This window comes from Aythya fuligula, chromosome 10 (assembly GCF_009819795.1).
Source record: "Aythya fuligula isolate bAytFul2 chromosome 10, bAytFul2.pri, whole genome shotgun sequence".
NCBI lineage: Eukaryota > Metazoa > Chordata > Aves > Anseriformes > Anatidae > Aythya > Aythya fuligula.
The window spans coordinates 1,688,970-1,712,912 of NC_045568.1; the positions used below are offsets into that span (position 1 = coordinate 1,688,970).

Genomic DNA, 23,943 nt, shown 5'->3' on the forward strand with positions numbered 1-23,943 from the left:
TTCTATATGCCAAGGACAAAGCTTTGATGTAGATACTACCGTCCATATACAAGCAAGAACCTAAAGAAACAAGCAATCAAGTCTGCACATGTTGAGCCCCCAATACATTGAAGGAATTATATACACATACTTCTCATTTTATATCCCCAATTTATGAACCAGATAAGGTCACCATACCATTTTTTTTCACCTTTTTTTTTTTTTTTTTTTAATGGAATTGAGATCAGTTTATTCATACATCTTCTACAACCTTTTCTTAGGTACTCTAAGAGCTCAATCTAGTTTGAAGGATAATAGTGACAGTTACCTTCCTAAGTGTCTCCTGTACTGCAAACTGATATATGCGAAACTTGTTCACCTCCCAGCAGCCATCTCCTGTATAAAAATTGCCTGGCACTGTGTGCTGCTCAGGCAGTCCTATTCTGAAAATACATTTAAAATGTACACACATCCCACCTATAGGCTTGTCCAAGATTTGTTTTATACATACAGACATGCACCCAACACTTCTCTATAAACTCTAATCTTTCTCTCTTCATACTCAGAGTACCACTGCTGAAATAGGCCCAAGTAAGACAAGTGATTTTTGTTTTAAACTCAACTGCTGTCCATGGTAAATTCAAGTCTAGCTTGTTAAAGCAATCTGAGATTCTATAGCTACTGCTAAGATCCAGCTAAGGAGTGCATGAAGCCAACTCTCATGTGAGAGGTATTTACAGAATCACAGAATCACAGAATTTCTAGGTTGGAAGAGACCTCAAGATCATCGAGTCCAACCTCTGACCTAACACTAGCAGTCCCCACTAAACCATATCCCTAAGCTCTACATCTAAACGTCTTTTGAAGACTTCCAGGGATGGTGACTCCACCACTTCCCTGGGCAGCCTGTTCCAATGCCTCACAACCCTTTCAGTAAAGAAGTTCTTCCTAACATCTAACCTAAAACTCCCCTGGCACAACTTAAGCCCATTCCCCCTCGTCCCGTCACCAGGCACGTGGGATAACAGACCAACCTCCACCTCGCTACAGCTTCCCTTGAGGTACCTATAAAGAGCGATAAGGTCGCCCCTGAGCCTCCTCTTCTCCAGGCTGAACAAGCCCAGCTCCCTCAGCCGCTCCTCGTAGGACTTGTTCTCCAGACACCCCTCACCAGCTTCGTCGCCCTTCTCTGGACCTGCTCAAGCACCTCGATGTCTCTTCTTGTAGCGAGGGGCCAAAACTGAACACAGTACTCGAGGTGCGGCCTCACCAGAGCCGAGTACAGGGGGACGATCACCTCCCTGGCCCTGCTGGTCACACTGTTTCTGATACAAGCCAGGATGCCGTTGGCCTTGTTGGCCACCTGAGCACACTGCTTGCCTCATATTCAGCTGACTATCCACCATCACTCCCAGGTCCTTCTCTGCCTGGCAGCTCTCTAACCATTCCTCTCCCGCCTATAACTCTGCTTGGGGTTATTGCGCCCCAGGTGCACGACCCAGCACTTGGCCTTGTTTGAACTTCATGCAGTTGACCTCAGCCCAGCGGTGGCAGCCTATCCAGATCCTCCTGCAGAGCTTTCCTACCCTCAAGCAGATCGACACACGCACCTAACTTGGTGTCATCTGCAACTTACTGAGGGTGCACTCAATGCCCTCGTCCAGATCATCAATGAAGATATTAAGAGGACCGGCCACAGCACCGAGCCCTGGGGGACGCCACTAGTGACTGGCCTCCAACTGGACTTGGCTCCATTCACCACGACTCTTTGGGCCCGGCTATCCAGCCAGTTTCTAACCCAACGAAGCGTGCGCCAGTCCAAGCCAAGAGCAGCCAGTTATTTATGACAGCTTAATTCCTGTGCTCTGGATTCTATTGTCTGCAATTTATTCCCAGCTTAAATTTAATATACTGATTGTAATATCTATACAGTCCGGTGTGGACAAGCCTTTGTCTCTCTTGAATAATCCCATTCTCCTCATGTCTTACAATATCCTCCAAACCAATGTGCTAGTTATCAACTATCTGTAAAGTCCCAAGAGATCTGAGGGCAGGATATTTCAGAAAACACCTGTCCCTGGAATTCAGCACTTCTAGAAAGGTACCCAAGATCCTTCCCAAACTTCTCAAAGTATTAATTAAAAAAAAAGCTTTACCATACTCTTTCTTCAGCTACAAATATTGTAATGAATTTGTCATTTGCAAAGGAATTACTTAAGCTTTGGGAAGAGGATAACTGGGGTCACAAGAATGTCCACAGTTTTGCAAAAACACACATAGAAAAAGCAAGATAGGAAGACGAGAACGATATATTAATTGGAGTATTTCACCGCAGACTTTTCCATGAAGCATCTGTAGAAACCTTAACAAAGTAGTCTATCCTACACATTGTACAACACAAATTATAAATTGGTAACCATTATTATCAGCAACAAAAATTGTACCCTACAGAACAGTAATGGACATTTGAAAAGTGTAGAGTATTGATTAGTAGTTGCTTTAAAGCGAATCACCATTACAATGCAGCATCTACTCGTGGTTGTATACCCTTCACTCCCAAGATAGATCTGCATGGAGACCAGCTCTTTTAACCTTGAAATGTAAGCATTTTCCAATACAGGACATAAAACCAATCAACCATAAATGCATTAAGTAAGGGAATTAGCATTCATTCCCTTTCGAGATCTGATATTTTCCAGTTGGATTGTCCACTCAATTTCCATATTATTGGAAGTGCAATGCATACAAACTTACAGAAGCCATCTCCTATATCTGTTAGACTTCACCAATAGAACATATCTACATTTAATAATATAACTAAGAGGCTCATGCTGTACTTGCAAACCCAGAAGGACAGAAAATACTGCAAAACACAGAGTACTGATAGCAGAAGAGGATGAATTCACTGTGGTTTAAAATAGTTCTTTCCTTTTAGTTAAGGAAGAAATATAAACATGATGATTGATATTCAGGCTGATTTAGACTACATTTTTAAAACATTACAAGCACCAAGAAATTATCACTCCTGCCAAGACATTCAAAACAAGAACTGCATCATTCAAGATGCAGTTCTAACTCACCGAAGGCAATGAAAATTCTCCAATGCTTTCAGAGAAGTCCAAGACTTCATCACAAGAAAGGAGAAAAAAAATCACTTATAAAGAAACGAAAGTTACATAGCACTATGATATTTTCTTCTACAGATCAATATGCTAACTGAACATTGGTATGGATGTACCAAGTTTTCCCTAGAGTGCACTTTTTTTACTCTCAGAAAAAGAAAAAATAAGATATTAATCCAAAATAATCTACCTTTATGTCTTCACGTAACATTAAATACACATGCAAAACACACAAGCACTCAGCAACGGGTTTAACATGGAGAATAGCTTTGTGATTACATTGCCTGGAAGGAAATGAAGGGGACAGAAGTTCAAGTCCTGCAAGTTGCATTAATCATCAGAATTGAAGTGTTTTAAGATTCACATATGATTTATTTTTTTTTAATCATTTAGTGATTGATTTTAATTCAGTGAGGGGAGACATTTTACATGACCCAAAATCCGAGTTCAGAATTATAATGAATTAACTTCAAATTTTAGTAAAGTTAATATGATTTACCTGCTTGCTTTTGTTTGCTTTGGTTTGTTTAAATCATAATTGCGTACACGGGCTTTTCTGGTAATTTTTCTTCTTTTTTTTTTTTTGATAAGAAAAACAATGTCATTTTTGTACGATTAAATTTAATAGCTCAGCTAGCAAAAGTTTAAATTGACATCCAAAAAGGCAATCCATGCCTACAAGCCTAAAGTGCATAGCTTAGTCCTGCTGACTCTTCCTTCAAAGAAGGCAGCAGTAGCTGCAGTTTCTTGAGTGAAGAAGAAAAAGAAAAAACAAAAAAAACACAGCCTAAAGAGACCAGAACCAACATAAGGCTGAATAAAAGAAAAGCAATTAATGTCAAGATGATGGGACTAAACTTCTTCAAGAATTTAAGTAACTATTATACATTTTAAAACTAAAGATAGATGTACTGCAGGAATCAGATACACCAGATGAATACTAACTGCTCTAAATCACCCTGTTATATTAATTTTGTACTGACATTTCCAGAGTTGTAAGAAACAAGATACAACACTAGTTGGTAAGACAAAATGTAGTTCTGAGCCTTTAAAATAGGCATGCTATACTGATCCAAAGATTTGCTTGTAGAAATACAATGGATTTGAGAACTCCTAATGCACAAGGATTTGGTTTCAATGAGTGGGGCATATGCAGACCTTAGACTGCTTGAAATTTACATAACACTGAAGACTCAGTTACGCAACTTACATAATCAAAATCTACAACAGCTTTAAGAAAGATGGTTTTCAGCAAGACACCTTATTGGCCAAAACCAACAAATACAAGTTTATTTTCAATTGAAAACTGTTCCTACATTAGTAATAAGGATAGACTGTTCAAGACCAAATCAAGAATTCAGGGCTCAGAGTATGATTTTTTTTTTTCCCATTATAAATTTGAGAAAGCATAAACCACACTACATAATCAGAGACTGACGTTAAGACCTCATTGATATTAGAAAAGCCTTCCTGCACAAACATTTTTTTTAAACATTAACCTAAAGCAAATTACCTGCACTTTCTACTTGCATTTATTACTATTATTTTGCAACAGCATAGAACTCAAAGCACACCATTATTAGGAAACATTAACATGAACAATAGCATTCTCCAAGTCTACTCCCCCAAAATTCTAACTGTAGCAGCAAAGCAAATACATTCCTGGCACTAAGCCTTGCTTTTATCCTGTACTTAAAACCCTGGATTTGCCAGCAGGCTATACTAACATTAAAACTAAACACAATCGGTGTTAAAAAAAAAAAAAAAGGTTTAAAGATGTGTCAAGATTTAAATAGAGCAGATGTCTTTTCAAAGCATAAGGAAAAAAAATGTTCTGTTATACTGTACTACATTGTAACCTAAGAGACAATTAAAATCCTAGGCCCCAGCAATATTTTCTAGCTATTGAAGAGCACGCATGTCTCTACAGCCCAAGCAGCTTCTTGTATAAAGTCATATCTACGTGACAACTGTAAAACCTCCATAAATAATATTGTCCTATTTTCTTCTGTTTGGTATTTTGAACACTGAATGGCCTCTCTCCTCTTTGGAAATAAGTAATGCAGCATTAAAATGCAACATTTTGAAGTGCTAATTGGCTTAAATCTCATCTTCACTTCTGAAGTCATTTACTGAGCTATAATTTTCTGAGGTATTTACAGCATCTATATACATGTATTTCACCCAAAACTAATTCCAGGAAAAGTCATATATCCCATCTACTGTTAGAAGGTGTAACAACATACTTAGATTTTATTATAATGTCATAAAATGATAAAATAATCAGTTAAGATAAACAGTGCTGCTTTTTTAAAAAAAATGAATTGTGATGAAAATATCCTTATACATCTTTTCAAAACTCAAGAGGACAGCATTTCTCGTTACTCATTTGATATTCACAGCACAGCAATATATAGGAATTGCAATAACTATATATATATATACTCAATACTCACAGCTACAACCTGGCAGAATTCTGTTTGAGTATCTCACAGTAACTTCATTTGTTTAATGAAGTTTCAAGATTGGGTAAAATAAATTTTATTATGTAAAGCCTTCCAGTAGTAGAGCGTGTTAACAATGCCTGGATTTCAAACACATTCCTTTGAAAGTAGCGAATCCTCATATATGTTAACAGAATGAATCAAGTAACCTGTACATTAATTTTCATTTAGTAAGCCTTTAAACTAAATGGCACTACAAAGCAGTTGGTAATTGAGAAATCTATAATGCCCAGATACATAATTATAAACATGTTTAATAACCTCATTATTAACAATGCTTAATTCATAATCAGAAAGGGAATTCAACCAGAAAACATTAGAAGTAACACTGCTTCTAGAAGTGGAATCCTGACTTTAAAAAGACATTGACTCTAATCACCAAGCTCACAGTACATACCAAATGGATTCTTAGTGCCTGGCTAGTAAGGGGTAAGGAGAAAAAAACAACAACAACAACAACAAAAAATCAATCAAAAAAAAACCACTTGTATTTAGAGCACTACTGTGTAATTACTTCAATTAATTGTTATAACTTCTGCCACTGACTTCTCATGTTGAAAATACTTGTAAATCTTGAAGTTTGCTATGTTTTTATTCATACAAGCTTACAACAGAAATATGCTTAATAACAATACAAGATACACGCCAAAGTCATCTGTCATCCAGGCTCATTTGCCATGACCAACAGGAAGAAATAGCAAGCTTAAAAGTACAGAGACGTACAAAATTTTAAATAAGAATGAAAAGCACCAGAGGTTTTCTCAAACTACTGTAACCAGAAGGGAAGAAAGAGAGAGGATATGATAATGGAATTAATAGGCTCTAAATACTTGTCAAATCTGCATTTTGTCTTTCCCATTTTATTTTATAATGAAATGCTGTAACAAAAGCAAGAAATGAAAGCAAAAGTAGCTTGAATGAGCATACACTATCCACCTTCAAAAACAGGAGCACAGATTTGACAGTGAAGTAGAAAGGATGCTGATGAAAAAAAGGTAAAATGAATGGCTTCAATTACCTACAAGTTATAACAACCAATAGGAAGAAATCTTACTACTACAGAGGGAAAAAACACAGCTGTCTTCCTTTCTGTAACATATCTACTATGAGGAAGAGGAGAATAATGAAGGATCTTACTGAGTCTTTGTGGATTTTAGCACCATTGCCAAACACAGCATATTACATATTTTTCTGGTAGATAAAAAATTTTAAGCATTTTAGTGCAAAAATGGCTGCACACAGAGCAGTTACAAAGTTAAATAAATGTACCTGTTTGTTAGGGCCCAATAAAAAATTAAAGCCTTTTAATAATACTTGATTAGATACTAATTGAAATGGAAAGGTCCATCTGCTTCATAAATGTGAAGAGTTCACACAAAAATGTGATGATATGAGAGTACACAAAGGATGTGAACTAAAAGCATAATAAATACTGAACGTCTTGACTTTCAGATTAAAATATAAGTTGGCCAAATATACTAAACACAAACCATTTAATGGTTTGAGATGTATTCAAAGACCTCAAAAGTATTTTTTCTTAACAGCTGATATTCCAGCTTAGTGAATTTCAGGTTTTGCAGTCCTGGATATGCAACACTGAAAAGACAGATGACTACTGAACTCACACATTTCAGTATTAAGTTAGGTGCTTCATTTTACATAGAGAGCATAAGCATTTTATTTGAACTGTTACATGTACTGTCCATTATATAATTTCACAAGTATACAAAATCCTTTCAAAATCAGTGCTACAAGCTGAAGCTATTTCCTTCACAAACAGACAATTTAACGTGTTACTCAGAACTCAAAATCATGTCTAAAAGCAGCAGAAATTTAACATATGGTTTGCATGAGTGGTCCCTAGTCAGAGATTGTCTCAGTGTTTTTCCATTTCCATATCACACACTAAACACTGCAAAATCAGTCTTAAAGTTTTTAATGTATTTTAGTCTTTCATTATGCCTTTTCCAGAACCTACTATAAAAATAAACTGTCTACAACACAGAACTTCAGTACAGGTTGCATATTTAAATCGAGTACTGTATCTAGTCCAATATCTACCTCATATTCAAATCCCCTTTCTCATTACCCCCCTGCCCCCATTACACAGACTTACACCAATTTCTCAAGTTTTTGCTATACTTCACTAGCTTATTACCCAGCTGTGCAGCTGAGCAAGAAGATAACCACATTCATTCCTTTTATCCGTAATGATGTAATACATCCCACCACTGGGTTGAGATGATTGAGGAATAATGGGATTGTAAAAACTGCAAAGATGACAAACAACAGTGCAGCCTTTTTTTCCTGATACAGTCAATTGCATAAATACAGCACAGGGTGACAATAATAAAATATGCCCTAATTCTGCTCCTTGAGTGAAGTTACCATTTTTCATAAGGAGCAGCTGTTCCTATACAAAAACATCATCATCACAATGCAGCAACTAGATGAAATTACCCGCAATCTAGGCCTTCAACCCTGATTTCAATAAATATATGTTGGAGTTTACTTTCTAATAATAACAAAAAGAAATCATCCCCAAAAAAACAACTCAGTATAATCAAGAAGGCTCCAGATAGTCCAGTGCAATGCAAAGAGGCATCAGGGACTAGCATTAAATACAAAAATAGATCTTGGACCAAAGGATGCACTGCTCTGCTTTCCTATGGAAAAAAAAATTAAATCTGCGTCCATTTTCTTCTTAAAATCCTTCCTTATTACAATCAAAGAGATCCTTACCTTCTGCAGGAGCTGGGAACCTGAGTACTTGGCTGCAATAGATTTGATCTCCCCACCAAATGCTGAGGCCCAGAGCTTTACACTGTGAGGGGGAAAAAAAAAAAAAAAAAAAAAAAAAAAACACAAGACAGGAAGAAATGTAATACACATGTCATAGCAAGCAACACAGACTGTAGCAGCTTCAGCTGCACTCGTAAGGATTCAAGCAATTTTGCATTAAAGAGCTCAAAGGAACCTAGTCACAGCAAAAGAATAGCAGAGCTGTTCAAGTACAAGCACACGGCAGATGCTGTGCCAAGGTAAGGCCTGCAATACAGAACCACCTAACCTGCACTTTTAAAAATTAAAGTCAACTTGTACAGAGGCATGCTTTTGTACAATATAATCTATGCCCACAGAAAGAAGAGGAGCAGGTAGAACAGCAGACCAGTTCCAAATGATAACTTCTCGCATGAGTTAAGATAATATCAACTACGCTAAATAGAAGCATTTAAGGTAAGACTCCACAGCCATGTATTCCACTAACACATGCACTAGAATAAAATTTAAGTACTGCCACGCGTGTTAAAGACTATGATTTCAGAAACAGCTGACAGAGGAGCAAAGGTGCCTTGAACAGTCAAATACCTGCAATAGATAAATAAAAATAAAATACGAACTCGAGCAGGCAAGTTCTCATTCTTGACCATGGTCCTGAGAGAAATAACATGAAAAGACTTACACAGACAAGGGGATCTGCTGCTCCGATCCAACCACATCCACTAAGGCTGTGTTAAAAGCAGTCCAGAAGATAAAGAGAAGACCCCAAAAAGCCCGAAGAAGATTCAAGTTCTCTAGCATTGTGTCTCCCTACGCCTGAAAAAATGTGGGGAAATTCAAGTGAATCTGAACGTAGCAGTTGTGGGGTTTTGCTTCTAAAGCCTCTTTCCCCACCCTTGCCCCCTCCACCAGAGCGCCACTGGAAGAAATCACAGCTCCATTCTCATCCCTCCCAAGAATGACCCTCTCTGTGTAATGGAAGGAGAGGACCAGAAGCGAGGCTCTAGTGACTTGAAAACTATTGTGTCCCTGGTAACAGCAAAGCGTTCTCCAGCACTACTGCAGCCACTTGCACGTAGTTCTTTACAACTCCGCAGTCAGCAGCGTGCCGGAGTTACTTCAGCGACCTGCTACTGCTCCAAAGTGCCCTCAGCAGCAAGCGAGCAGCTCTCGATTCCAGCCGGGGGCGGCTGTCTTCTCGCGGGTCCCGCTCACTTGGCGGCAGGGCAGGCTGCCTAAAGGTCTCCTCTCCCTCGCCGGCAGCCCGCAGCCTCCAGCCCGGCCGGAGCGAGCCCAGGCATTGGGCCGGCGGTGCGGGAGCAGCAGCCTTTTAACGGGATGGCGCCGAGGCAGAGGCAGGCACGGGAGGAGCCGCCCCGGCGGGAGGGTGCCTCCGCACGGCGGCAGCGGACCGAGGATGCTGCCGTGAGCCGGCCCCTCCGGGACGGAGCGCTGCACATCGCCGGGGGGGGGCTGCGGAGCCCGAGGAGGCCCTGCCGAGCCCGGCCCCGGCTCCCTCCCCGCTCGCCCAGGGCTGGGGGCGAGCCGCGGCTCGGCGAAGGAAAAGAAAAAAATGCAGCAGGAGTGAAGCGGTGCGGGCTAAGCGGCGGGAGCCTCGGAACGGGGTCGCGATCTGCGCTCGCCGGAGCCCCTTGTCGGAGAGAAGAGCGGCTTCCGAGCTCCGCCAGGGCAGCGTGGGGAGCCGGAGGGCTTGGCCCAGGTATTTGGGTTGTTGGTGCGACTGGGAGCCTTCCCTCCCTCCCTCCTTTTGCTTTTGTTTCTCGCCCTCAGCTCCCTTCTCACCTTCTCCACCAAAGGCACAGACTTAAAAATAGCGGTTGAACTTTAATGGAAATAAGCGTGGCAAGACCTGAGGATGAGCTGAGCCCGGGCTGAGTCATCCTTGCATCACACGGTGCAGCTCCGCGGCCGCTGTGGAGGGCTTGTTTCTTCCCTCTCGGGCTGGAATTAAAACCCCCAGAACATAGACCCTGCCTTTGTGTACCATACTTGTTTAACGGTTGCTGTCGTGAAGCTAGATATGCAATACTTTCCCCCCTTCCTTCCCCCCCATTACCATTTCTAAGAGTACCGAACAGTTTGCTTTAAGATACCAAAAATCTCCGATTAACACCTGGCTGATGAAAGCTTTCTGCTTCCTCAAATACAGCTGGAAGTTCAAAGTCAGGAAGACCAGCTTAGGTAAACTGTATAGAACAAGAGCGGCATAGCGCACCGCACCTCTCATTACACACCAGCCATTGCCCAAGGATAGCCGATATATTCCTGCCCATAACACCACCTTTATTTGAAGGCAATGAAGGAATTTGTGAGAAGGGATGCTGGTTCTGTTTTGTGCATTATTTAACTGCTCAAGACCGTGCTGTTACTGTGGGTTTTCTAAACAGAGTTTTAAATATGCTGCCATGTCACCAGGTGTTCAGCCTACCTACAGGCAGAACTGTAAAAATGCACATGGCTGACTAACCATATATAATGAATTACATGCTCCTTTGAACATATTACATAAACACTACCATTTTCAGAACTCGGAAGGAAATAGCGGAAACTGAGGTAAACTGCCTCACTAATCGTGATTTTTTTTTGTGTGTGTGTGTGTGTGTGGTTTTTTTTGTTTTTTTTTTTTTTTTTTTTTTTAAAAAAAAAAACATTTTCAAAACCACATCAGGATAGAGAATTGTAATACTAACTTGTAGGACTCAAGCTTCATTTTTCCATTAACACAGATCTTCACCTGTCTCAGTTAAGTCAGCACACAGTTCACTGATGACAAGTAACAGCTAGCTTCATTCTTCAAGGTATTATCAGAAACCCTGGAAACTTTCTGAAGCACATACAATGGGTATATGTTCAATAGCCCAAGAAATTTAACATACATTAAAACCACCACTAATTACTATGAAAAGATGACAGTCACTTGTCCAACCTTGACTATTTATTTGACACTCACTATCATACCAGATTCACATTTTATACCTTTTTCATATATAACTGGTCAGTTAGATTCATTTAGTATAAAAATCTTATTTCTACTATCATTAGTCTCAGAAAAAATAAAATAAAATACTGATACTCCCAGCACAAGACCAGCAACCACATTTGGCATTAACAGACATCTGCATGCCTTATACTATAGTGTCCTCTCTGCATCTTGCATTAACACACTCCAATAGGTTCATGAAGTTATTTGGTTCTTTTCAATAGGGCTTTCCACTCACTGACTGTGCTGTAGCAGTGGTTTAACACACATGCACGTATAAGCTTCTAGAAGTTTCCCATCACAAGAGAAGAGGGCTGGCATCATGTCTTGGCCCAACTACCACTGGCTATGCCTGGAATGCAGATCACTGCAGGCAAGACATCAGGTCCAAAACCAGTGTTATGGTTTCCACCACCACCACACTGTCCTCATGAGGTAGATGCAGAAACTTTCCCTAAAGTGGGCTTACATGAGGACCAAGGAAAATAAATAGGAAAGCGTTAAGTTTGGCCAAAAGGTTTGAATCCTTTATAATGGGCAGATAGTAGTGTGCATCATTATTAATGCACAACCTTGTGATGTTCTGGAACAAAGTCATAAAAAAAAAATAAATTTCAGAGAAGCTAAATAACGAAGTTAGATTTTGAAAGTAATGTAGCATTTCTATCACATACCTACGTTTCTATAGATCAAGATTCTTCCAGATTCAGCTGTTAATTGCTGCTCCCACTAGAAAAACGTGCATATAGATAACTGATCAGAGAAGTGATGCTCCTAGAACTGTAGTGGCCTCTCAGCACTAAGTGCTGGAAAGTTATTTACATGGCAGTGGCCTCAGAAGCATACAAGTGTATGCTCATACTAACTTGGATCCTCCCCCAGCCCCTGTTTTTAAAATACAAAACATCTCATCTAATCGCCTGCTCTGTCTGATGATCAAGTATAATGGCACATTTTATTATCTCAGAAAATGGAAGAATCCACTTCCTTTGTGAAAGCAGAAAAATTTGGACACGAGTTAAAAAATTTGGACATAAGTTGACAACTAAGTGTTGCAATAGAAAGTCACAGGCATGGTCAGAAAGCTGATGAATCTCCAGAGCTTTTGCAGTGTGCCACATTCAGAAAAACAAACAAGGGACTGAAGAAAAAGGGGGGAAAGACAGGTCAAGTGCAAAGGGTAACATGAGATTTAACACAAAGGCTGAGGCAGGAAACAGATGAAGGGAAAGTCCAGCAGATAGACACAGCGTAACTTCGCCTACCAATTCCCATTGTTTTCCTCTATCTACCTACAGATATATTTAAACTGATAGAAGGGTGCATGAATAGGGTCATAATCACACCGGTGTACTTTGAGGTCTTTGATTAGACACATATCAAGTCCTAATAAAAAAATCAATGGAGAGATTAAGAGAGGGAAGAACATATGTTGCATGGGAGAAGAGTAGGAGGATACGATATAATTAACACAAATGTTTATTGTATTTTTTTCGGATTCTTCTTATCTACAATTGTTTAATCTAAAGAGAAAATAAATGCAGAAGGCTAAAGTGCTAAAAGCCCTGATGAAGATGCAAGTCGCTTCCACAAAAAGTTTATTAATAAAGGTGGGGAGGAGGGAATATGTCAGTTTAGGTACATTCCACATATCAGAAAATTCAGATACTGCAAAAATAGATAAGTCTTAGCTACACTGCACATTGTGGCATTATTAATTGCTTTGTACTGTATTACTCAGTGGTTCTAAGCACAAAGCTTTAAATCTTCAACTGTGTTCCCCATGGTGCCTTTTTTGTTAGGACTAAGAGATGAAGATGACCCCCCCCCACATACATCTTCTTTGAGATGTTTTTCCAAAATTATGACCCTTTGAACAGAGGAAGTGGGAAGTACAGGGAGGAAAAAAGGAGGAAGTGAAATATTAAGTTAATTGTATGAGGGAGCTATATGTCCTATGCTGAAAAATTTTCCAGCCTTTAACCTGTATGCCACTTTTCCCTTATTTCTCTAAGTATGTTTTATATAGACATACATGGAAAATAAAGACAGAGGTAGAGGGATAACAAATGACATTTCAGCTTCACAAAGCACTTTGAGATTGTCAGATAAAAGGCAAAATCTGAATGCTCAGGATTTATTTAGAAACAACCCAGTGGTAGAAGGATTCATCAAATAGTGTTTGCATGCAGTGAGAACACAGGTTTCCTTGTTTCAAGTGAGCTGTATATCAGAGAGTACGAGGCTGCATTAGACCTATTCTGTAGAGGCTTAACATATGTACATGTATTCTTTGAATTTTATGAAGGTCCCATGTGTATAAATCTAAGTGTTTCATTAGTCAATAAGGAGGCATTCCCATACCATTTCTAAGCCACTTACGACAAAGGTTGAGGTCAAGTAACATTACTCACTGGATTAAATTATCACAATTCCACATAATGCACCATAATGCACATGAGCTAGCAACTTGTGAAAATAAAAATGCTACAAAATTTCTAAGCTACATCAGTATTTTGTAAGCAAGTTTGTTGTGTCATCATCTGGTTTGCATATACTGTTTAGGTCCAATATTTCAGTTCGCAAGAATATTAATGATATATGCAGCCTGTTTTTACAGATACAATCTGTTACATGAGAATAAATGCAGACTTGAAAAATCCTAATACATACAATTAATAAGTAGCATTTTAGGCTACTGCCATGTTATCTTCAGCACACTTCGACACCAAATAAACCTCACAGTTTGCCATAAACCCTCAGGGCATGCATGGTTAATTTAGCTTCTACAAAGCCTATGGCTTCAGCATCTCCACAAGGAGTTAAAATGTAAAAGAGCAAAGCATTATCACATCCCAGCCTATGAGAGCTCACACTGCATGGTAAGCTAGAATGCTTTAAGCTAATGGTGTTTATAGCTAACCAAATCCAATTTCAGCAGTCCACTGTAGCTCTAGTCTGTTCATGCCATTTTACATAAGCTTTGTTTATTTTGAATTTTCTACTATTAAGACAAAATCTACATTTGGTTTCTTTTGAGTGTCAAGCTAGGAAATGAACTTCTCACTAAGCAAATAAATTACCTTTTTACTCCCAAGGCTAGTGCTAGGTTGTAAACATTAATGCTTTCAATGCATTCAAAATATGTCAAGACTGAAGACAGGACCTAAAAATGAGAAACTATAATTGAGGACTCTAACATAATGGAGAGAACACTATGGAAACAAACAAAATGAGCATTTTTTCCTCTGCAAATACAAATGAAGTGTAAAGGCCACAACATATTTGAGTGCTAATTACTACCGTCTATACACTAGAATGAAGCCCCTAGTCACATCTACAATGGTTTGTCAAAGTTCATCTAAATCTTGAAAATTCCTCTGACAAGGGTCCCCAGGATTGACTTTAAACCCAAAAACCAGACTTCAAAAGGTAAGGAAAAGCATTGCTCTTGAGATCTTTGCATTAGTAGGGACACAGACACTGGATACCAAAAATGAAGTATTTAATTGTGGAGATGACTCATTAGAAACCTGCCCAGAACCGAAAGGAAGTAGTACTGAGCAGACTCTCAGGGAGAGCTTCTTTTGCATTGATTGCTGAAGTCTCATCTGTTGACCTGTCTTGTCTTCAGGGAGGTTAAGTTTCCAACCATATAAATGAATGCAACCTGCAAACTTTACACTAACTTTTTCAAAATACTGCCTTTACTCTGAAGTTGAAAGCAGCATGGCTTTTGGTCCACAAGAAAGCGCTATGTTAAGTAATTACGTAGAGCCATTAGGAACTTCAGAGGCCTATAACTCTGTCACTGGTTAATTCCTGCATCCCAATCATGAATGGAGATACAATTTTTCTGAAGTCTTGAATATTAGATCAAGGAACTGGCAGTTTAGTCAACACAACACCAGTTGTGAGATGTTAATGAAAATGAGTTTTGTGTAATTCTAAGTGAACTTGTGATATATTTCTGCTCTGTCATTCTGGTGAGTCTTGTTTATTTATCACAAACAGTGATCCTGAAAATCAAACTTCTCTTAAAATACTATTGGAAATAGCATGCATATAAAAGCAAGCATATGATAATTAATTCAACCGATTTGTTACAAAAAAAAAAAAAAAAAAGTAAGAAATCTGTCAACATACAAAAAATCCTAAGAAGCAAGGATATAGGACTGTCTTAAATACCTGATCACAGTTGCAGAGTAAGACCACCAAGGATTATCAAAAGGCAAACAAGTTCCAATTACACTAAAATAATATTGGGAAATGGTAAATAACTATTTGAAGTTTAAAATCAGTTTATTTAACCTTGAAAAAGAGAGGTTAGGTAATTCATTAGTTGTACTAAGGTCACAACAGTAAAGTCTATTTAAAACTTACTGCTTTATGTGAATCAAGCTTCCCTTCAATGGTTACTGTTACTTTGGGTAAGAACCAAGTTTAGGATGGCTTTTTCCTTTCCCCACCAACACAAGCTGCTTGTTCTAGCAAGCGATAGTTGAAACCTTGCTCCCTATAAGCTGATGAAACTGATCTTGTATTAGGACAATACTCTTCCAATACCTAGAATCAGTGGAAATGCTGGAGTTGAGCATAATGAATGCCTCTGGCACCACAAAGAACACCGTATCACAGAAAAACCTACAGGATTGTCTCTCACATTGGGGTTTCAAATTGACTTGTGTCTAGTGGTCCAGTTCTGTTAATAATCTAGCTTGACACCACATACCCTGGGATGCTCAGGCTTCATTTGCTAAAAGCAGTAGGTTAGTTTAAAAATGAATTAAAACAGGTGTATGTTTAAAAGATGTAAAGTGAAAGCAAAACTAATGGCCATAGTTATACTAAGAAGGAAAAACATTTGCCAGAGCATGCATTTTTATTTCACAGGCTGTTAATACATCATGTCACTAACACTGCCAGACAGACACTCAGGCCACATTCATTACTTTTTAATGTCTCTATTTTAAACAACAAAACTAACAACTCCAGGCCATAATATAGCCATCCTTCCTATGACTGCACAAGGAACAAATGCCATTTTACACTATGATTCTACTCAAAAGCAACCAATACTAGGTAGGCAATAGCAAATATACAAGAAACAAAGTCTTGAGCCAAACTTTTCTAAACATTACAAGCAATAGCCCACCTCAGTGCTCTGGGTTGCTTTTTTTCCACCCTCATCAGGAAAACACTTATAATTAATCTTCAATTTGTTATAAACTTGGGGAGTAAAATGAATATAAAGGACTTGATACATTTGATCAAAGTGGTTATGCTTTATAATGAACTACAAAAGACCAGTGAAACCACTCTTTGGTTAAGGTGATTGTGGTGTAATTGCCTGAGGTAACTAGGGAAATAAAACTAACATTTGCATTTTAAGGAAAATGTACAGCATTGAAGAGGCTTTCAGGGTAGGGCATAGCTGCATTACCTGAGCATTCCCTAGGCTTCCAACCTTAGATGCTATCACACTGGGGAAACTTGGTGTGCTTGCCCTAAGGAATGGTACCAAGCGTAGAGTGGAGTGGAGACACCATAGCTAGGCTCTGTAACCAGGTGGGAACTCTATTGTTCTTGTGCACACTGAGACCGATAAGCTGCACTTTTTGCCACCCTGAGCCAAGGACCTGTCATGTTTTGACAAATGCTGTACCCTAGTGTACTTTTTGCTCATTATAATATCATTATAATACCAAAACACACCTCCATCTCAAAAGCTACCCGCCTCCAAGGTGCGACCACCTCTCACTGAGCATGCGCCCTGAATTTCTCGGAGCCTATTACTTTAAATGGAGACAGGAGAACTTTTCACCATTCGTAACTAAGATATGCTTGACTAGAGTCACTCAAGCTCCACCTAAAAGACAGAAAATAATATAAATTGGCCTAAGAGAGAGGAGATGTTAGGGAAGATACCACCGTCAGGGGAGATAACATCCCGAGAAAATACAACATCCTTAGGACCGCCTGACTCCTGGGATCAGTTGACGGGCTGAGCCTCTCTTCCCTCCCATTGGGATGCCTTTGGGTAAGATTTGAGCAATGGCTTATACATCTCTCTAGAGTCTTTGATCCTTTTAACGCATTTATTTCTAGGCTGCGCACCTGTAACACCTGTAACACCTGTATATTTCATGCATGCTAGCTTGCTTTTGCAGACAGTCAGTATTGCCAGCAATCCAAAGAACCTGGTTATCTGTTGCTGTAATAAATCATATTTCATTGCATTGTGATAGCTCTCATTAAGTGCAACTAGGGTAAGGGTGGTTATCTGTGATATTTCAGTGTTCTGAATCCAGCTAGACCCCATACAGTTAACACGTTATTGGTGAATATCCGACCGAACCCCAGATGGTTAATGCATTATTGGTGAATCCAACTGGACCCCAGACGGTTAATACATTATTGGTGAATATCCGATCGGACCCCCAGACGGTTAATCCGTTATTGGTGAATGTCCGACCAGACCCTAGACGGTTAACACGTTATTGGTGTATCCGACTGGTTCAGTACCCTGAATCTGACCAGGCCCATAACGGTTAATCAGCTACACCCCTTAACGCGACAGTGATATTTTGTTAATCAGACGGTTAACACATTATTGGTGAATCCGACTGGACCTCAGATGATTAATGAATTAATTGGTGAATCCGACTGAACCCCAGACGGTTAATCTGTTATTGGTGAATATCTGACCAGACCCTAGACGGTTAACACGTTATTGGTGTATCCGACTGGTTCAGTACCCTGAATCTGACCAGGCCCATAACGGTTAATCAGCTACACCCCTTAACCCGACAGTGATATTTTGTTAATCAATAACGTATGCCATTTATCAAGGACTTCACGATCAATAAATAAATAAATAAATAAATAAATAAAAATAAAAAAGTGCACTTACCAGGCCTTCTACTTCACAGACATCACTAGAAATAGCCCCCCCCCCATATTCATGGAGGATGGGCTTAACTCTCTCCAAAACAGTATTTTTGGAATTAGATCTGAAGGCAGATAGAAGAAAGTGAAAGGACATCTTGTCAGTGTTTCACAGGAAAGCTTAAGAGATGAAGCTCAAAGAGCTCCTCCTGAACATTATGCAGTCTGGTACACAGTTTTACCCCTGAGAAGGAAGACTCCCTATTTTTCCTCCAGTATATTTATTCCCCCCTCCCCACCACCATCATTTTATTCCTCTACAAACCCACTGTTGTGCATCTCTATTTCGAGTTCTCAGTTTTCTCTATTACCAAGTAACAGAATGGTATTCCCCTTTTTCCTCACAAAAGCATCTAAAATTCCCTGAAGTTTTTTGACTTCTCTCATGCCTAGATTCAATACTCGCAGCCTCCTCTATAGATGTAGCAAAGGCCGTGTCATCCTATGTTACCGTCCAACTTATACAGACTGCTGACCAGTCTTTCTGCCGGAGAACAGAAAGCACTGAAATCATGGCCTCTGGTCACTTCTGTCATTACCACAAATTCCACCTACAGCAGCTACCCAGCGTCCAGAACAGGGGGTGTCAGAAATTCACACAGAGCCATCCATATCAGATGTACTATGCACATGTGATGCTTGCCTAGTAATCAAGCACCAAAGTCACCAGCTCAGTACCTATTATCATCAGCTACTGATTGAGACCACTGACCCACTCAGTGCATTGCTAATTTGCTTTTGTTTTATTTCTCACCAGGGAACCTCCACCCAAGGTGTCATCTACTTAGTTTAAAATTCTCCTCCCAAGAAGCTGTTACAGGAAACTCCCTACTTTCTTTCAAGCTATTTAAGATCTGAAGTCAGTTTATTTTTAAAGGAAAAGAGTAATTATCACTGTGAGACTTCAACAGGAGTTCTTGTTTGTTAATGGCTTTGTGATAGTACTCAGATAATAGAATATAGCTGCATTTTGTGAGACTCTACACCTACATATTTTCATGTAATATGTTAACTGATACACATACTTCAATGCTTTTATATAATAGATACTTTTGTAATCACTGTAGTGATTTGACTTACTGCTTCCTAGGTTCAGAAAAAGAAATCCTAGGAGGAGATTAAAAAGCACAGACACCCATGTTCCATACAAATCTATATAATACCTGAATATTAAAAGTCAGAATTCTTGCTAATACATTTCATCAGGATGCTGCACCATGGCACAAGGTTGGAAATTCATTGCCTACAAGTGAGAGAATGACACTAAACAACTCAGTCCTGATGAAGGGACTCTTAAGACAGCTTCCCCCATTCAAACTGTGCTCCCCTCACATGACAGCAGGTAATGGCTGGCATTACTAGCTCTTCTATTCTTGCCCTTACTCTGCTAAGCATGCAAATCAAAGTTTTAAGAAAAAAAAAAAAAAAAGGGACAACCATACACATGCACACATGCACAACTGAGACTGAAGGAGACTGGGGAGGGATAAAGTTGCAACTAAATACTTCTTCTGGATCCTTTAGGCCAAGCTATTCACATCAATAAAGGCACAACTGGAAAATCTATGGTATTACACTTGTCACAAAGCTAGTGGATCTACTCTCACCTCCGTTGGTTAAGTAAGCTAATTAACCATAGGCAAAGAAAAGCAGCCAACACTGCTGAGAAGCTGCAGAGCTCTGAAAAGACAAAATCTCCAAATCCAGGCAAACAAAAGGCTACTACCTGTTTCCTAAGACAACGCTGGAGGTTATTCCAGGTATAATGAGCACATGTCCAGCCTTTAACCTACTGATGCATACAGTCAAGACAACCCTTTAACAAAGTTGAACATCTCTTTCATACTATCCCAGGGACATCTGCTAACGTGGCTCTGTTGTCAGAGAAAAGCAGCACTACACATCAGCAGACACTTCAAGCAGCATTTCTTAGAGCAGCAGCTACAGCTTCAAGAAAAGTGTAAGACCAGGGAACTGCAGTAGCTGAAGACAACATATGTCATTTTTCTGGGCATTTTGCCTTCACTGAATTACCAAGAGAACCAGAGTTTTACATTTTTAAAAGCTGTAGATGAAGCAACGAGGGATTTATCTAGAAAAAAAAAAAAAAAAAAAAAAAAAAGGTGTCCTAACTGACCTTATTTACCACAATTGGTACAAGCACCACCCAGCATCCTGCCACCCCCAGTGAGACTGAAATACTGAAATACAGTAGTGTATGCACATACACACTCTTTGAGAATACAAATTGCCAATGGGGACAAGTAATAATCTCAAGGCTTGCATCATTTCACAGCCGAGTTGTTTGAAGACAGGCTAGCCATTACATAAAGCAGCTGTGTTATTTGGCTTTTCCTTTCTTTCAATTATAGACTTGAGCTGTTTTTTCTAAGTCAGTTTAAACTATTTTTCTCATTACAGATTTTTTGTTCAATAGGCAAGGAACTTAGCTATAGCAAAACAGAAAGGTTTCTTTTCTCTATATGCCAATATTCTAGAGACACTAGTAGATGGGAAGCCTGTTAGGGTTCTCCACATACATGACAGTGTTGGCTGGATTTCTCCAGTACACAACAGACAGATCCATCTCTGCAAACGTGTGTGACCTCTCCTTTCACAGAGCTGACCAACTGCAGCATTCTTTGTGCATCTTGGTGTTTCCAGACAGCATAAGGAGCAAAAACAATTTGGAAAATAGTGGAATCCAATAGTAATGCCAAAGTAATTTTTCACACACTTAGTTTTTAGTGCCAAGAATCAAGGGGCGTGCTACCACATTATGAAAGCAAGAAAAGTTTTATGGAAACACTGCACTCTGAAGTGGAAGTGCAGTCAGGCAGCCAGGTGAGGACTGGTGTTTTGTGGGTGTGGTTTTGTTTATTTTCATTATTTGGCTGTTTGAGTTTTCACTTGTGTGTGTTTGTTTGTTTTCTCCCATACCAGCAAGCAAAGTTTAGTCACAAATCTGCAGTTAAGTATGAGTAGATAGGAGTTAAAAGCATACTCTAAGACAATGTTTTGTTTGTTTGTTTTGATTTTAAATCCTACGTCAACAGGACTATTCTTTTTGGTCTCAAATATTTCATTCTCAATGATCCTTCACCAACAAAACACCTACTCATTTTCCAAAATGAAATGCACTTCTGTTGTTACAACAAAATATATTATCTCTGTACTGGTACTAACACACAGAGGCAGGAAGTGAAATAATTGAAGAAAACCCTTCAAAGTTTAGGATTTAGGAAGAAACTTCTTATGTTGTAGATATTTTCTGGTAGGTACTGCCACAAGCAGCTGTGCCTTTAGAACCTTAACTTCTTGTCTTCTCTATCACATTCTTAACTGTCTTTTCTGTTTCCTTATGTTTACAGCAATGTTTTTCTTTAATTCCACTCTTGTTCACTTTGTTTCTACATGCTTGGGAAAAAACAAAAAAATAATCTTTAATCACACCACGCAGACCTTAATTTTGTCTTCCTACACATCATCACTGACAAATCAGCATTTCCAAAATTTAGAAGCATCATCTCCTTTTGGTGCCTAAGTTTTGTTTGTTTGTTTGTTTGTTTGTTTTCTCTCTACTGAACCACTGCACTTAGAGCAAAATTGGGAAGCTTATGATAAAAGTACTGTCCTCCTTCCTTTCCCTGTGCCACCCCCAAATAGCAGGTGGTGGGATGTTTGAACAGTCAGAACTATTCTCCCCATCTGAAATCAAGTCACACCAAGTGTTGTAAGTTGCAAGCTTGGAAGCACTCCTCCTCCTGATGGACACTGTTATGTTGCTTTAAAAACAATGGAATCATACCCTTTGTAGGAGAAAATATTCTTCAAAATCCATTACTACTCCATAAAAGTCTCATATGGAGGTATTTACATAATGAACTGCAATTACTCACATTATATTTATCTAGTGAAGAATGAACCTATTGTGTGCAGTGAAACAAATCTGTTCTGCACTAATACACGCACATAGTAAGTTACCTAGTGAAATAACACATCAATCACGGGTTAACACTCAGTCTGCACCCGTATAATGCCATTTCCAGGTCATTAAATAAAACAGCTGCAGAATCTGCCATTGTGCCAGACTGCCGAGGCTCAGCAAGAGGTTAGGAAGAGATATGCAGTGAGCTTGCAAGTTGTTTGTTGTGGGCAGGGAATCCTGTTCTATTAGAAAGGCTGTGAAAACAGTCATCGACTGTGAAGATTATGCATGCACTGTAAATATGCCTCCACTGGAGAAGCTCTCAGCTAATAGGTACAATGCTATATAAAAAGTACCACCATGACAGCTGGAGCAGTGATCCACTAATTCAGATCCTTGAGCCCTGACTCTGAACCCTGCTCTGAGAAATTCTTTATTTGCTGACACCACAGACCTACCTATGTATTTTAAAATTTAATGAAAACTTGACAGTGGAAAAAGTCTGCTCTTAATCAGTTCAAAAGTTCGCAAGCTAAGTAAAGTTAGGAATTTTGTTAGCATATGCACAATATTCAAATTACATGCAAAGTCTGCCACCAAAGTGAACCTTTATTTCTGGATTAGGAGGAGTTTTCTTATGTATCATAGGCATCTGAGCATTGTCTGAGTTAGATATGCACATTTAGTGGGGACTGTTAGTGTTAGGTCAGAGGTTGGACTCGATGATCCTGAGGTCTCTTCCAACCTAGAAATTCTGTGATTCTGTGATCTTTACCTTGAGCTCCCAAAAGGGGATTCAGAATTCAAACACCATTCATTAAGGAGTGCATGGAGGTCAGATACAGGTTCCTCTGTAACCCCTCATTGAGTCTCTCTCCTCCTCTTAAAAACACACATAGGGCTACTCACATGAAACCCCTTTGTTTTACTTGTTGGACTGATACTGCACTTGCATGTTTGGATACAACTAAAAAATACGACACACATAGGGGGAGGTCAAGCCACCGTTAGACTGAAAAGTAAGATCTATGTTTAGAGCCTAAGTTTTGAACTTCTGTAACATTTCTTAATTCTACTCCTCAGTGATAAAATCCATCATTTAGCACCAATTTTCTTCTGTGACTTAAGATGGCATCATCTTCGCACTGCACCTCTGTGGGTGCAGTAGGTCTCTACACAAGTACCATCTCTCAGCTTGCCAGGGAGTTTTTCTCCTCACAGTCCCTGCAACAACACTGTGTAACTGCTGTCACAGCATCTCACAGCACCGAGGCAGCATTCACTCACAGTGAGCCATGCAGCTAGGCAGGAGAGGCATGCTCAGAAGCCAAGCTCATGTTCTAGGCCAAAGCAAAGCAGACTGTAGCTATGGATGTCTCGATTCACACACATGCTGCTAGTTCTATACATACATGTATTACCCAAAAGCAAAAGTCTAACAAAAATAGTACTGCAGCAACCACCCCTCCCTTTACAGTTGTCTTTTGTCTCCCTTGCCATGCTCCGCCTCATGGCATAGGCAGCCAGCAGGTTGGCTCACCTTGGGGCGTGAAAGTTTGAGCAGGCCCTTTCCCCAGCTTCAGGTTTTCTTACATCCCCTCTTATTAGCAAGGGCAGAAACTCCACTTTCATGTACACTGTACTCATCTCTTTCCTTCACAGTCCTGGACCTTCAGCTTT

At 39.5% G+C, this 23,943-nt stretch overlaps 1 protein-coding gene across 6 annotated transcripts in view; it reads right to left on the bottom strand.

Annotated features, from left to right (window-relative positions):
- Positions 1-23,943, bottom strand: part of CACNA2D3 (calcium voltage-gated channel auxiliary subunit alpha2delta 3) — a 518,406-nt gene that overhangs the window by 453,504 nt on the left and 40,959 nt on the right. For 3 of the 6 annotated variants that reach the window (XM_032193907.1, XM_032193908.1, XM_032193906.1), the window contains exons 1-2: positions 9,069-9,664; positions 8,348-8,429 (exon numbers count right to left, since the gene is read on the bottom strand). The exons of 1 other annotated variant lie outside the window; for it this stretch is intronic. In XM_032193907.1, coding sequence (XP_032049798.1) covers positions 8,348-8,429; positions 9,069-9,187 — 201 coding nt within the window. In that variant the 5' untranslated portion in view covers positions 9,188-9,664. Of the gene's footprint in view, positions 1-8,347; positions 8,430-9,068; positions 9,665-10,189; positions 10,223-10,256; positions 10,342-23,943 lie in introns of those variants that run through there. 2 more of the 6 variants (XM_032193905.1, XM_032193903.1) reach the window with 2 other exon arrangements.